The 13,403-nt window shown below is 44.0% G+C and overlaps 1 protein-coding gene across 2 annotated transcripts in view; it reads right to left on the bottom strand.

The window, feature by feature from the left end:
- Positions 1 to 13,403, bottom strand: part of STRIP2 (striatin interacting protein 2) — a 149,304-nt gene that overhangs the window by 93,411 nt on the left and 42,490 nt on the right. For both annotated transcript variants that reach the window (XM_088468667.1, XM_088468668.1), the window contains exons 3-8: positions 12,087 to 12,161; positions 11,379 to 11,513; positions 7,685 to 7,805; positions 6,861 to 6,929; positions 464 to 570; positions 22 to 149 (exon numbers count right to left, since the gene is read on the bottom strand). In XM_088468667.1, coding sequence (XP_088324793.1) covers positions 22 to 149; positions 464 to 570; positions 6,861 to 6,929; positions 7,685 to 7,805; positions 11,379 to 11,513; positions 12,087 to 12,161 — 635 coding nt within the window. The remainder of the gene's footprint in view (positions 1 to 21; positions 150 to 463; positions 571 to 6,860; positions 6,930 to 7,684; positions 7,806 to 11,378; positions 11,514 to 12,086; positions 12,162 to 13,403) is intronic.

Here is a 13,403-nt window from a genome sequence, read left to right as displayed (position 1 = left end):
AAGACAACAACGTGATCATACCAGCAGCACTTTCCAGAGCAGCAGCAGGACCTTTTTCATAGGAAAATGGGGAGAGTGACCACTGCAGAACTTGGACACCATTGTGAACAGGAGATGAGCAAATGGCTCCTCGCCATTGGATGGAAAAGCTGAGATTAAACACATATTACATTAATGACCATATGCATATATGATAAATTGTCAGTTGTGGAAACGGTGTATCTGTACATGTATTATATTGTGGAACCTATTACAATAATGAAGACATGGAACCCAACATTTTATACAACTAGGAATTTCAAGAACCTATATTAGTACATGGTTTCTAGCTATTTTTACAGAAGCTTGATTGTTGGCTTAACATTAGTACGTAATCAGATCCCATAAAACTGTATTCTGTAAGGGATAAGAATGTTTTCATTATTCCAATGTTTGACATTTTAATAGATGGCCAAATACTCACCAAGTTCTGTGCGGAATGTCTCTCTCTGAGTATTCCTTTCTGCGTCATCTCCCGGTGACTCCTGCCTCATGTTTTCCACCAGTAGATACATAACACTTATAATGACCCTACATTACAAACATTGGGTACAGAACTTAATATTGTTTCTAAAGAAAGAACAGTTGACACACGGGACAAAGCATTACCCAACCTCAAACATTCACTAAGTCACTAGATCAAAAACACAGCTACAAAACATAGATAAGTGAAGTTGCAGCAAACATTTGTGCAAATCCAGTTGCATGCGTGGGTTTCCTCCGGGTGCTCCGGTTTCCTCCCACACTCCAAAAATATACTGCTAGGTTAATTGGCTCCCAACACAAATTAACCCTAGTGTGTGCATGTGATAGGGAACATAGATTGTAAGCTCCACTGGGGCAGGGACTGATGTGAATGGCCAAATATTCTCTGTAAAGCGCTGCGGAATATGTGTGCGCTATATAAATAACTGATAATAAATAAATAAATCTGTGTGCAAATGAGTCTGTACTATATATGAAGTGTTACAATGCAGTGGTCACAAATTTTTTCTCAAGTCAAAATCCATTATGCTTCATTTGCGACTTTGTACGTGTTTATAAATCAAATTCCTGTGTGGTTAATTCGCAGCCCAGTGTCTCCAGTACAATGTGAGTGGCGTTTCCCTGCGTCTGTTATGTGATTAAGGCGCAAAATTAAAAGACAAAGCTGTGTGCTACACCTCTCAAAATGGCTCAGCCGCACTGGGCATCTTGTGCCGTATGACGTATATACTTGCTGTCCTGGGGCAAGAGATTGGTCAGTTGTGTTACTTAGCTCCACCCCTATTAACTGTGTAACTGTAAATCGGTACTCTGCCGTTAATGATTGCTCTCCTGTAGTTCCTTTTTGCGTTGTGGTTGTTAATAGATGGAAGGCAATGATCGAAGAGGGAGGCTGTGACATTTCTCCAGCAGAAGGAAATTTCAAGCAGCATCAGGGCAGTGAAACTGCTTGTGGCCGTTATACTAAGTAATACTTAGTATTTGGTTAAATATACATTTAAATGCTACAAACCAAAATATTACAGTTTTGTTAGGAAGAGGTTAATGAAAACAGGATTTTGGTACTTACCGGTAAATCCATTTCTCTGAATCCACAGGGGACACTGGAGTTCAAGACACTGGGGTATAGACGATGGTAGAGTAGAGCCTAGCACTTTAAATAATTTAGAAGTGTGACTGCCTCCTGCCTCTCTATGCCCCATCAGCCCCAGTTAAGAAACTGAGCCCGAAAGAAGACTGAGGACAACAGGAAGACGAGGAGAAGGAGAATCCACAGAACAGAACACTTTGGACTTCCCAAAGCAGTAACAAGAGGGATATGTTTTATCTGAAGACATGAACCAGAAAAACAGGATTTTGGTACTTACCGTTAAATCCATTTGTCCAATTCCACAGGGGACCCTGGAGCTTCTGACAGTGGGGTACAGACGGTGGTTGCACTTTAAGAATCTAAACGTGGCTCCTCCCCCTCTATGCCCCATCAGCCCCAGTTTTTAGAAAGTGCCCAAGAGAGCCAAAAAGCACTGCAACGTGAGTCGAATCCTCGACCAGCGAAGCTCACACCCATCCGAGAATCGGGAAAGGTGGAAGGGAATACGAACGACACCCATGAAGACTAGCACATGTCAATATCCCACATGTCAATATCCTGCAACCTATCTCCCCTGGAAGGAGGAATAGAACTGTGTTGGATCAAGAACTCTAAGGTGGATAGCCAACTGATATGAATAGGTACCATCAATGGGTGAGTAACAGCTATGACCACAGCTAGGGTGCGAAAGAGGGAATAACGGCAGTGCAATGTCAGGTACGCATTATCAAGAGCATCTCCCGAGGCATGAGTAGGGCAAGTCCACTTACCTGTGAATGACCAAAAGCCCCAATGGAACTTCCTAGAATTTTCCTGACCTTTCCCATGTCGTAGCAACCAGCCTCGTCAGTAAGAAGAGTAGCAGTAAGTTCTGTAGTAGTCTAAGAACCCAGGATCTACAGCTCAGACTTCAGTCTGGAGATGTTGCAGTCAAAAATGCTGTAGAAATCTAGCAGTACTGTTACTGGAGAAATTTAGGTCATACAACAGGACCGCACTCAATGACCTTACCTGAGAGTGCTCCAGTAGGGATTTATATACATGTAAAGAATATACATATATTCCAAAATATGGTTTGCCTGAACACTATGTGCTTAAAAATTATAGAGAGGCCAATCCATACCTCCCAACTGTCTTTACCCACTATAACATAGTGTAAGAAAACGTTACATTAACACCAGAATGGTGAATTGCGTAATAGCTAAGAGGCAGAATCAATAGAATCTTAACCGGACCTGACCCTGCCTCACTTCTAGGAGGGTGGCCTTTGGACCTGCAGAAATAGTAGGTATAACTGGCTGTCTATAGACTTTAACCCCTTTAAACCTAAGGGTGGATTAGAGTCGGAAACATTTATGTTTCGATTGGAACCCTAAGTGGAGCTACTGTATTAAAAACTTCTTATATTTTTTGAATGAGGGAAGAAACTGTAGCGCACACACACACACACACACACACACACACACACACACACGCACACGCACGAAACTTAGATTGGGATTCCTGGGCGGTCTTTCATTCATCAGAGGAGCGGTCATAGGCTTCAGGGAGCTAGACTACTGGAATTTTAAATAATAATAATAGGCCCATAGATAGGGGCATATCAGTATGTAGCGATAGGAACAGTAGTACAGTAGATTTTAGTCAAGGGCCGCTAAGGTATAACCCAAGATCAAAGAACTGTAATGTATGTGCAATGTCTGACAGACGGCAGCTTCTGGTTCCGCAAGTCAGTATTAGTGCTACAACTGTACCTGGACTGCCGTGCCCCCGGAACACACATATAATTACATATCCTAAAGCTGCCCACATACACAGCGATATTTTACCTGATCTGGCCGATTCCGACACATTGGAACGGCAGATCGTGTAAAATATGGCCAAATCGTGAGTAAATCGTGAGTCCCCACTCACGATCACGATGCGAGTCCTCGCTGGTTGCACATCGCATCGTCAGATCTGCCGTGCAGTAGGGCAGATCTGACAATCTAGGCCTTTATACACAGTAAAAAGTCTGGATGCAGGAGAGATAGTATGAAGATTGGACACCAAATCGTGTGCAGATCGTGTGCAGAGCTGCCGGGGAGAGTTTCAAGGGAAATCGTACACATCGGCTGATCATGAGCACATTGCTATGTCTGTGGGCACCTTAAGATACATTACCTACACTCAATCTAAGCCAAAAGGTGCTTCTGGTTGACTCTGGCTATTTTCCCGGGAAAAACCCCATTTTAGACCACTGGAAGCGGTATGGTAGACGTTTGATCTGCAGTTAAGACTGGCCTTGTGTACCCTGCCAATGCAGTGGTCGCTGCACTTGAGGCAGGTCTGGTCACAAACCCGTGTATGCCGCGCCCCAGGCGGGGACTTAAGGCACACGCCACTGTGCCGGCCGCACTCGATTATAGGGGAAAAGGACTCTCTCTGTTAACATATAGGCATTACTGCGCTAAAAACAAAACCAGCTTAGTGCAGGCCAGAGCGACCAGATCTGTATTGCAGAGCGCTAGATACAGCAGGCTTATGTATACCTATGAAGTGTGAAGGCAAAAAAACACAACATGCTAAGTATAGCAGGTCACTAATATGGTAATGTAACCCTAACCCAGCTAACATCCTTCCAACGGTGGAGCATTTAGCTTAGAGGGAAGCCAGACGAGCCCTACACCGCCCAATAGTGGGTAAGTGTTCACTATCTGTCAGCCTTATGCTTGGCCGTGTACTGTATTCCATAATGCAGGAGATAGAACACCTGGAGACACACACAAAATAATGCTAACTAACGAAAGCGCAGCGCTACGAGCAGGCAGAGCGTCCAAACTGGGGACTTACGAAGACTCGCTATGGACTACACAGCTGGGAAACGCTGGCCAATATGTGCGCAGGCTTGCACCTGCGGGACCGCCCGGTCTGTGGACTGGGCGCTATAATGAAGTACCCCGCCCGATTCTGAGCGGGGTTATGCTGGGAAAAAGCCCCAGCTTCTACAGCGGGAGGCCACGGAGCGGGATATTGACATGTGCTAGCGCGATATGATTTAGGCGCTGCGCCAGACATAACCCCCGATGCGCATTTAGGCGGCGCTGTGCAGCGGGAACTTGTTATGGCAGGGTGGGGGGGTGTAGGGGAGGAGAGATAGCCACGACTGCCTGGCTAAAGCAGCCATTTCCATCCCCCATTAATTAGGAGGGGGATCTGGCTAGGGAGGAAACGATGAGCCAGAGACCCGAAAGCTGGCTGCCAAAGGTCGCGGCGGGTCTCTTCAGCAGCCCCGACATTGCCCCATTATTACGCTGGCAGTAGGAAGGAGCCTGTATGCTTAAGGTGCTGCATTAAGCTAGATGAGCCACTTGAGCTCATGCTTGTGTGAGACAGCCGCAGCAGTGTGCGCGGTAACTCAGCCCAGCATTTTTGACCACCGCCTATGAAAGCCACGTGAAGGCATATCACTAAGCCCAGTCTTTCTCCATCGCTCCTGCTAATCAGGAACGGTGGTATACTTATAATCTGCCGCGGCCGGGATGCTGGGCTTGGGGGGCAGGTGAGGAACCCGGACACAAGCAGTTTCCAGCTGTGGCGGGCCTGACAAGAGACAAGTGATCTCAAGGGGCCCCCCCTCAGGGTACCGGACACAGGCTACAGTAGCCGTGGCAGTCCCTTTCTGGCGGCTCTCACATAGCAGGCAGGCTGCCGCAGTCTGCCTGTCCTCACAGGAAAAAGGATTATAAATAAAATTTTAAATAAATAAAATACTGAAGGGCTGGAGACAGCCCCACAGTGCACCAGCAATGTCAGGCACAATTTCTAAACTGGGGCATAGAGGGGGAGGAGCCAGTCACACTTCTATATTATTTAAAGTGCCAGGCTCTACTCTACCACAGTCTATACCCCAGAGTCTTGAACTCCAGTGTCCCCTAGTGGATGAAGGAGAAACATAGTTAATAGCGTAATGAAAAAAAAAAAAGTAACACAAAAAAAGAATAGCAATAAAAGATAGCCCATTTAACAGCTAAGTAAATTATCAATGATATGATAATGATGCACCTTTTTTATTTATATGTTGCCTTCCTGCATAAAGATGTGGGATTGTGCAAAAGTGGGTAGTTTGAAAACTAATGAATGTTATTTTCCCACAATACAATGTTAAATCCTTTTCTCTAAATTTGGGGGGGCACTACAGTCCCAACCCTCATAGCTCTGTGGTTACCGTAAATATTACAGTCTGACTCTTTATGTTAGTCCTATCCCGAGGGGTTTGTTAGAAAACAACTTTGGTGCTGTTGCAAGGGTGGTTTATATAGGTGAGGTGATACTTTACAAACAAGTGTAGCAGTGCACGTGCCAAATCCTGCATTGTGCCCTCAATAACCCAATGTCAGTAGTGTCCTACAAATGGATTTAGAAAAAAAAAGTTTAATGGCAAGTACATAAATACTAAATTTTTTCTGAAATACTCTTTGGGGGACACAACTAACCTTGCGAACAACCCAAAGCTGTCTCTAGGGGAGAGTACAGAGTGTGCTCAAGGAATCTGCTCAGCTAGGGCTCTATACCACAAATTCCAGGAAGCTCCCGCCAACCTGGGAGATCAGGCCACAAGCCCTTAAAATTAACGAACAGAAACATAATCCTGTTGAAACACAACCCCAAGTCGCTAAGCTATGCCTGACCAGACAGTGGTAGCATAATTTGTGGCCCTCCTAAGGGACCATAAGAAAATCGACCTCACAAAAACAAAGTCTGACCAATGGCTCAAATCATGAAGAGAGTATGTTACACAGTACTGCTTTGCCAATTGGCTTAGAAGAAAGAAAATAAGATACAGGCTGCCTAAGTATACTATCCTGATAAGGCGCTCAGAGAAAACCTGAGGGGTTATTGCAAGGAGGGATTGTATAGGGAATAAGCTATAGTACAAGAAGTTATAGCTGTCTGAGAGACCAATCCTGTATTGCGCCCTCTAAACCTCAAGGTTAGTTGTGTCCCCCTAAAGAGGTTGTTAAAGAAATAAGGATTTGCAAATCACCTTATCAAAGGTGGGGTACAATTTGAATGGACAGCTCCTTTAGTATGTATTTTAATGACTTCTCTATAACTTTAATTACATTTTAGAACTTATTACAAAATGTTATTTTAATATACAAAACATATTGTTTTAAAGGTATGTTAAGTGAATTAGGCAATATTTGTGTGCCATAAATTGAAATATATATCTCTATCTAACCTTATGGACAATGTACATTACCTGAGCTCAGTGCTGTCGGCTAATGATAGAGCGGGTTTCCTCAGAGCACTGCTACATGCCTGGCTGTTCCTGTACCCAGGGGGAGCAAGAAAGATGTACATAAAGAGAGTGAGAGAGACAGTGAGCAAACAGAGAGAGAGCAGGAAAAAGGGCCCTACCGTCTCCGTTGAAAGCTGGTTTTCGATGACTTTCCCTATCAATGAGTTAACACCAGTGGTAACACTATTCATCTCTTTACGGCAAAGCATAGTGAAGCCAATTCAACAAGGATTGTAGTGTTCATTCTAGCACCCTGCACCTGTCACAACCAGTACAGTTCCTCTTTCCTACCTGGGGTGTCTCACACTGCTCTGGTGCTTGCACAGGTTGACACAGGTGCAGGATGCTAGAATGAACACTAAATTGCTTCTCCAGCTACTCCCATCTCAGGATGAATCGCATGCGACTTAAAATCCTTTAATTGCTGGGCAAGTAGATTCTACTCTTCAAGGTTTTAGAGCAACACACAAGGGCACAGAGTGGGGGTGGGGAATACGCCACTACTCTGCTGTAGCAAAGCAAGCTAGAGGGAGTTGCTCATGAGAACACGAGTCTTTACTTTATACAATCACTTTGTAATCTTTAATTAGGTGCTAGATAGCACTTACATGACTATCATGGGAAGCAAGAGTATCGACATGGAACATACTGATAATTCCTCTTAAGTATTGCCCTACATGTGTGCACGTACACACACACATCCAATACACAGAAGGGCCCTCTAATCATATAGTCAAGGTAAGGAATAAAAAATAGATTTCATGAAAGGTCTGTACTAAACATACGCAATCTCCATGTTCAGCAATTCCAGGAAGACAGCAAACGTTCCCATCTGATACAGAAGGAAGCAGTTATAACGGGACCAGTGCAGGACATCCGATTCAGTATCACACTCTCCAAACACACCTGGCCGGAAAAGGAGCAATAGGGGTCAGACGCAGAATTTATCAACATAAATTCGATGGCTAGCAAACAATAGGACTTCTGTAAAAAGTAATAAATCCTTGATATAACAAAATTAAAAAATAAACCAAATACAATTGCTAAGCGTCACTGTATAACAATTTTATTAGGCACATGGCCTTACCCTATTAATATTACAATCTAGTTTCAAAGCATGGACACCAAGAAGCAAACACTGGGATTACAGCTGGGCTCTTTAGGAAACTGCTGGGTGTCAGTGTAATGCAGTCAACATTGTGTTGGAAGGAAATCATGCCAAGTTCTACACAGGGCAGACCTACACTTTTTGATAACTTACGTAGATTTTGTTACCTCAATTATTCTCCCAACTTACTCACAGTGCACATGGTACAGATGTATCCACATATATCTATATTCCATGCCAGAGCCGTAACCAGAATTTTTGGTGCCCTGTGCCAGAGAGAACATTTGCGCCCCCCCCAATATTTCAAATAGGGACATAACGCACCCGAAAAAGGGGCATAGTCACATTGGAAAGGGCCAGGGAAGAGATAGGAGAGGCCAGAAGATGCTGGGGATTAAATAAGGATAAAATAAGAGGAAACTACAAGCGAGAGTGATAATAAAAATTGACAGGCCCAATCAGTGCCCCGTCCTGCGGTGCCCTGTGCCATGGCACAAGTCGCACCACCCTAGTTACGGCCCTGCTCCATACGCTACAAGTCGCGTTACAAATAACACGCCGAGAGCTTTTTTGAGTGACTTTTTCCCTTGAAATGTATCTTATTCGCACAACAGTCTCTGTTGAATAAAATGTTATGCGGCATGCCTATATTGTGTGTGCCACTGTGGGTGTATCTGCATGCAAAAGGCTACATTACAGTATTAGCAGCAGATACACCCGCAGTGGCACACAGAATATAGGCATGCCGCATATCATTTTATTCAGCAAAAGCTGCTTGTGCATTTGAATGGACAAAGTTACACAAAATGACGCTCAGCGCTATCAAGTCACGCCACAGCATGGCACGACAAGAAGGGCTGTTTAACGTGCAAGGAAGCTAGATGTATGAGGACATCTCTGTATAAAAGGTCCTAAGGACAACAAATAGAGCACTACTAAAAACATATAAAGTACTTAATCGAATCTCAGGCATTTACATTACTTACAAAAAAAACGTAAATCATTTTTTACCCTCAAAAAAATGTAAACATCTTTCTTTCTTTTGATTCTTAATGGATTTTTAGGTAGCGTCGATTAGAATTTTGTAGCTATACTGCAGTCTTGAGAAATTTTGCCAGTGTACTACTACCTGCAGGTAATGTACAGGGGAATGGTAATTTCTGCAATTAGTGTAAAGGAAAGATTAATCAGAAGTGATTTCTTATATCTGGTATAAAACATGTATATGTTCATTTAGAAAATCTGTTTGGAAAATTCCACAGAGAGTAACAGGAATATCTAGCAAGAAAAAATTACCACAAGATATCAGGTAGTTATTAGAGGCGCTCTAGCATTAAGTGAAGAGGACAAGTCTTGTATGGTGGGTGATGGAGTCTGCAGGTACTGTAGAGGTTTGGATCTGAAGATTACCCTCTCCGTACAAATACTACATTTACAATGATGATAATTATTAAACCATTTTCCAAAGTAATTTTTTTTTTATTTATATAGACTTCTAATACCTTCATAACACCAGGTATTTATATTAATATGCTGATGGTAACCGTATGGCAGAGATTGCAAACAGCTCTGTCAGGACACCATAATGTATTAGATTACTAATCACAGGAATGTAGGAGTGACACGTTAGAAGTCGCTCACTGAGGGCCCGATACAGAGTTAGGAGTCAGAGCAAAAAAAGGAAACTGTGCACCTTGGTAAAACCATGTCACACTGCAGGTGGGGCAGATTCAAAATGTGCAGAGAAATTTATACAGTAGTTGGGAAGGGCGGGTCCTAGCACATTTCTAAGTTTCATTGCAAAAATAAAGCAATCAGTATTTTCCCTGAATGCTAAAAAAAAATAAAGATGCAATCACACTCCTTGCATCCCAGCATGGTTTATCCCAGGCAGGGCCGCCATCAGAAATTGTGGGGACCGGGACTGACAAAATAGTGTAGCGCTTTTATTAGTACTACGAATTGTTTATTATATATTAAAAATAATCGCACACACTTCCAGAATCTTCAAAGTTAGGGTGCTGAGGCACAACGTAATGCAGCACAAAACAGTCTTTTCAATTCCACCAGAGGCTCATGAAAAAGGGCCAGCACACCAAAGTAAGCCAAAAAAATATCAAAGTATTTATTGAAAAATGAACAAAGCCATCCTGTTTTAAAAGAATACACATTAGTCAAATACACATCAATGCAATGGAAGCAAGAGGTCAAGGGTCTGCCCATAAAAATATATATATTTAATGATGCACATATAAAGAACCCCCCCCCGGACACTTGGAAGAAAGAAGGGGGCCCGGCTGCTCCAACCGCCCACTAATACCTCCTTAAGTGAAAGGGGGCCCGCTTCGAACGGCGCTTTGCGTCAACTGTCTGCACAGACCCTGATTTACAGGGAACATGGAGGCCTGCCTCCTCCTGCCCACCCACTAATTCAATTAAGTTTAATTTTAGAGCTGACGCACGTGACATCAGGCGGCACCGTTGGAAGAGAGAAGAGCCACGCCAGCCGGGAGAAGAAGGAACCAGTCTCCTTCAAGGAGGGTAAGTTATGGGACTTACAGGCTTGCAGAAGCAGCCAGCATGTCACACGAGGAGTGGGGACAGATTGCTCGGCTAGGGCCAGAGAGGGAGAGTGTAGATGGTAGAAAGCTGGCACTCCTCCACTATAAAACAAAGTGCCTGGTTACTCTCGGATATAGAAAATACCGGAAGAGAAGCCGTGTCACTCACAGGACTTGTTGCATAAATAAAACGCTTGTGACATACCACTTAAGCCTCAACGTTTCAGTTTTATTCAACTTTCGTCATTACAAGAGTATAAAAAAATATGTTTTACCTTTAGAAGCCATATAGGAGATATATATAGATATATATACATACACATACAGCCAGGCATACAGTGAGAGGTACATAGTAGAGAAAGGCAGCTAAAGATGCCTATTTTGTTAGTCCTGGGAATTAGGATGGGCAGACTAGATATCTCATGTGGTTTGTATCTGCCTTCAGTCCCGTAGGAATGGGAGAGCAATGTTATGGACATAATTAATGCTACTTTGCTTAACTGTAGACGAAAAAATGACATTTTGGGGTAGTAAATTGTACTTATACCATCACTCAGGATACAAAAAAAAAAATCTTGAATTACTGGTATGACCAAACAAAATAAATGGCAGCTGTGTCACAAAATTAAACCGTTGAGTATTTGTGCAATAATGACAATCCAACAAGTAGTCAATGTTGGGTTGCAATACTTTCTGTAAGCAGCACTCACTCCTGTGTAATGCTCTAAATAACACATAAGAAGATTATAAAACTGATACCTATAGATGTGCCCAGAGTAACCTGCAGATTACCCCTTTCTAGGTGCTCACCCTGTGCCAAGTACAGTATAGCTCTAGCTGCAGACAGCCGCTGCTCCCTGCTCACCACCTCCAGCCCATTCAGGAGACACATGACATGTGTTCTGTGCTGTGCTGAACCCAGAGATGTCCATCCGGCCTCCCACACTGCCAAAGGAAGCAATCATAGGAAAAATAATAGAGAATTATAATACCATAAAAAAAGTTATTGCGTACAGGACATTGATAATAACATACTATGGATACTGATGGAAACAAAGCCTCAATACAAACAGATCATATGTGAACTCGCTTTTGTTTCGCCAATGGCAGTCTGCTATGAATAAGATGCAATATGAACTATGAGCAGAAAAGCACAATTTCTAATGGGCCTTTTAATTGTTACGTTTATTTCTGGCATATGCTACACTTTTATACCCTTTACAGGTCCATAAATAAGAACAGATGCCAGTTATTGGGTGCAGACAGCCATTTAAAACTGTTCCATTGTTTGCTTGTATTTATAAACAGTAGTGGGATACGCCATACTGGTCACAAATCTGATTTAACATGAAGCCGAAATCCCAAATGAACTTACAAAATACTGTGAAAAGGTTACTATTCATTATTATTTGTTAAAATACAGGTATAATTTAGTATCAGTTTGGTGCAGTAGATATTTTTTATAATATTTCTTTCTTTTGAGATTTACTTCTAGAGACATAAATTATCAGGAATTACCTTGGAGCTTAAGCTTTTCCTCAAAACACCTGCGGTTCAGGTATAGGTCTGTCTCCTCTGTGTAACTGTACAGCTCTGCGAGAGTAAGACCGAGCAGGTAATGGAACGAGCATAGGATGTTACTTATAAAGTGTATGGATATGCAGCACAAATTGTTTTGGGATTACACTAGTTCACCTTGATGGCTCACCCAGCATACACCTACCCTCTGCTCTCTGGTGACACCTCTCCATCTAGTGCACATCTACCTTCTGCTCTCTGGAGATGCCTCTCCACCCAGCACACACCTATCTCCTCTGCTCTCTGGCGACACCTCTCCAGCCAGCACACACCTATCCTCTGCTCTCTGGCGACACCTCTCCACCCAGCACACACCTACCCTCTGCTCTCTGGAGATGCCTCTCCAAAGAAGCACACACCTACCCTCTGTTCTCGCTTGAGACCTTTCCACCCAGTGCACACCTATCCTCCATTCTCTGGCGACGCCTCTCCACCCAGCGCAAACCTACGCCTTTTTACCCAGTGCACCTAAAATCAGCTCTCAGGAGACACCTCTCCACCCAACACACACCTATCCTCCACTCTGGTGACGCCTCTCCATCCAGTGCACACCTAGCCTCCCTCCACTCTCTGGTGACACCTCTTCATCCAGCGCACACCTATCCTCCACTCTCTGAAGATGCTCTCTACCTAGCACACACCTACCCTCTGCTCACTGGAGATGCCTCTCTACCCAATGCACACCTATCCTCCACTCTCTGAAGATGCCTCTCCACCTAGCACACACCTACCCTCTGCTCACTGGAGATGCCTCTCCACCCAATGCACACCTATCCTCCACTCTCTGAAGATGCCTCTCCACCTAGCACACACCTACCCTCTGCTCACTGGAGATGCCTCTCCACCCAATGCACACCTATCCTCCACTCTCTGAAGATGCCTCTCCACCTAGCACACACCTACCCTCTGCTCACTGGAGATGGCTCTCCACCCAATGCACACCTATCCTCCACTCTCTGAAGATGCCTCTCCACCTAGCACACACTTACCCTCTGCTCACTGGAGATGCCTCTCCACCCAATCCTCCACTCTCTGAAGATGCCTCTCCACCTAGCACACACCTATCCTCTGCTCACTGGAGATGCCTCTCCACCCAATGCACACCTATCCTCCACTCTCTGCAGATGCCTCTCCACCTAGCACACACCTACCCTCTGCTCTCTGTAGACACCTTTCCACCCAGTGCACACCTACCCTCCACACTCTGGTGACACCTCTCCACACAGCACAAACTTATCCTCCATTCTCTGGTGACGC

Source organism: Taudactylus pleione, unplaced genomic scaffold (genome assembly GCF_031769625.1).
Source record: "Taudactylus pleione unplaced genomic scaffold, aTauple2 ptg000086l, whole genome shotgun sequence".
Classification (NCBI taxonomy): domain Eukaryota; kingdom Metazoa; phylum Chordata; class Amphibia; order Anura; family Myobatrachidae; genus Taudactylus; species Taudactylus pleione.
The sequence above is the reverse complement of the archived record's forward strand: the minus strand, read 5'-3'. Positions and strand labels throughout refer to the sequence as shown.